Consider the following 1,868-nt stretch of genomic DNA (forward strand, 5'->3'; position numbering starts at 1 on the left):
CAGGTTGGATATACTTACTAGATTAATAACAGGTAATTATCCATAATTACAAGCAACTAATATAAACCAAACCCAACCTTTTATTAAATGCATGTTAATTAATATTACTCCATACTTAATTGTATAATTAGTTTGGGAGATGTTTCATGGATGTTACTTCCTTGCTTTTTGGAGGGTATTTTATTTATAGAAGTTACTCATCTAATGTTTTATTTTTATTAGATTAAATTTCCAGTTCTGTCCATCATCCAAAGTACATGGTTTCTCATCAGTAGACTTGAAGTCCAATGGAGAGGATGAGGTAGGTCACGTGTTGTCCAGACACACAATCTAGTATGGTGTGTTTATAGTCATGCTAATGCATTGTTTGTACCTATATTTGTATAGCAGTGCTTATCACCCCAAGTACCACTACTTCCTGAAAAAAATCATCTTGATTAAAATTATACTACCATCCAAACGTTTTGGGTCAGTAAGGTTTTTGTTGTTGTTTTGGTCCAAAAGTAAAAATAAATGTGTTTTCAGCATTGACTGTTTTCTTGAGGACCAAATCAGCAATAAGAATGATTTCTGAAGGATCATATGACACTAAAGCTTTACCAACACAGGATTCAATTACGTTTTAAAATGTATTGAAATAGAAAGTTGTTTTAAATTGTAATATTTCACAATATTACTGTTTTTAGTGCATTTTTGTTCCAATAAATGCAGCCTTGTGAGAATGAGGTTTTTTTTTTTAAAAATGACCGCATACTTTTGAATGGTGGTGTAAATATTGTTCAAAATTTTAAACTCACTGCTTGCTTAGTACCTGTAATTATGTAACACACTGTTTTGGTGTCATCCTTTACAAAAAAAAAAGACATGTATGCTAATAATTCTGCTGTCCTCTCATCAGATGGTCACCATGGAAAACGCAGAGGAGTATGTAGAGCTCATGTTTGACTTCTGCATGCACACAGGAATCCAGAAGCAAATGGAAGCCTTTAGAGGTACGACAGGATTGGCATGCCTCAAATACTCTCATGCCTTGTACTTTCAATATGCTCGGGATACACATGTAGCTTGGCTATTCAGGAGATATATAAGTTTCAAATATCTGTCTATTATAAATGACATTCGTTACAACAGTATTCTTATTAGTTTCAAATGTTATATATTTGATCTTTTGTTCTAATGGCAGTCTATATGTGTTTTGCTACAGAGGGCTTTAACAGGGTGTTTCCTATGGAGAAGCTCAGCTCATTTAGTCATAAAGAGGTGCAGATGATCTTGTGTGGCAACCAGTCTCCATCCTGGACCGCTGAAGACATTGTTAACTACACAGAACCTAAACTTGGCTACACACGGGACAGGTACTACAGTTATTTTATTATTTTATGATGGCGTACTCTAGGGTAGGTCTGTGATTGATTTATTTTTTTAAATGTGCCGTATTGTGTAGCAGTAGTAGTAGTGTATATACATATAATAGCTGAACATTATGGTACATGTCAACCTCTTTGAATTAAATGTTTCATGTTCAGGTTTCTAAATAATGTAAAATATCTATTAAGCAACTTTTCAGACTGTGTATCATGTCGATGATTGATTTAATTGTATTGCAGTCCTGGTTTCTTGCGCTTTGTGCGAGTGCTGTGTGGAATGTCATCAGATGAGAGGAAAGCCTTCCTCCAATTCACCACAGGCTGCTCGACCCTGCCCCCTGGTGGACTGGCCAACCTCCATCCACGTCTCACAGTAGTCCGGAAGGTATGCAAGCATGGAATTTACTAAAATCAATTATGCTAAAGCCCAACCATTAAGATAACATTAAGAAGAGCTAACACCGTCTCTCTTCATACCTGCTGTTGTCTTTTCTCCTCTAG

At 35.7% G+C, this 1,868-nt stretch overlaps 1 protein-coding gene across 1 annotated transcript in view; it reads left to right on the top strand.

Moving 5' to 3' along the window:
• hectd1 (HECT domain containing 1) overlaps nt 1–1,868 on the top strand; it is a 34,282-nt gene that overhangs the window by 31,438 nt on the left and 976 nt on the right. Inside the window, exons 38-41 of the mRNA XM_058749766.1 lie at nt 223–301; nt 899–992; nt 1,205–1,355; nt 1,608–1,752. Coding sequence (XP_058605749.1) covers nt 223–301; nt 899–992; nt 1,205–1,355; nt 1,608–1,752 — 469 coding nt within the window. The remainder of the gene's footprint in view (nt 1–222; nt 302–898; nt 993–1,204; nt 1,356–1,607; nt 1,753–1,868) is intronic.

Source organism: Onychostoma macrolepis, chromosome 17 (genome assembly GCF_012432095.1).
Source record: "Onychostoma macrolepis isolate SWU-2019 chromosome 17, ASM1243209v1, whole genome shotgun sequence".
Classification (NCBI taxonomy): Eukaryota; Metazoa; Chordata; class Actinopteri; order Cypriniformes; family Cyprinidae; genus Onychostoma; species Onychostoma macrolepis.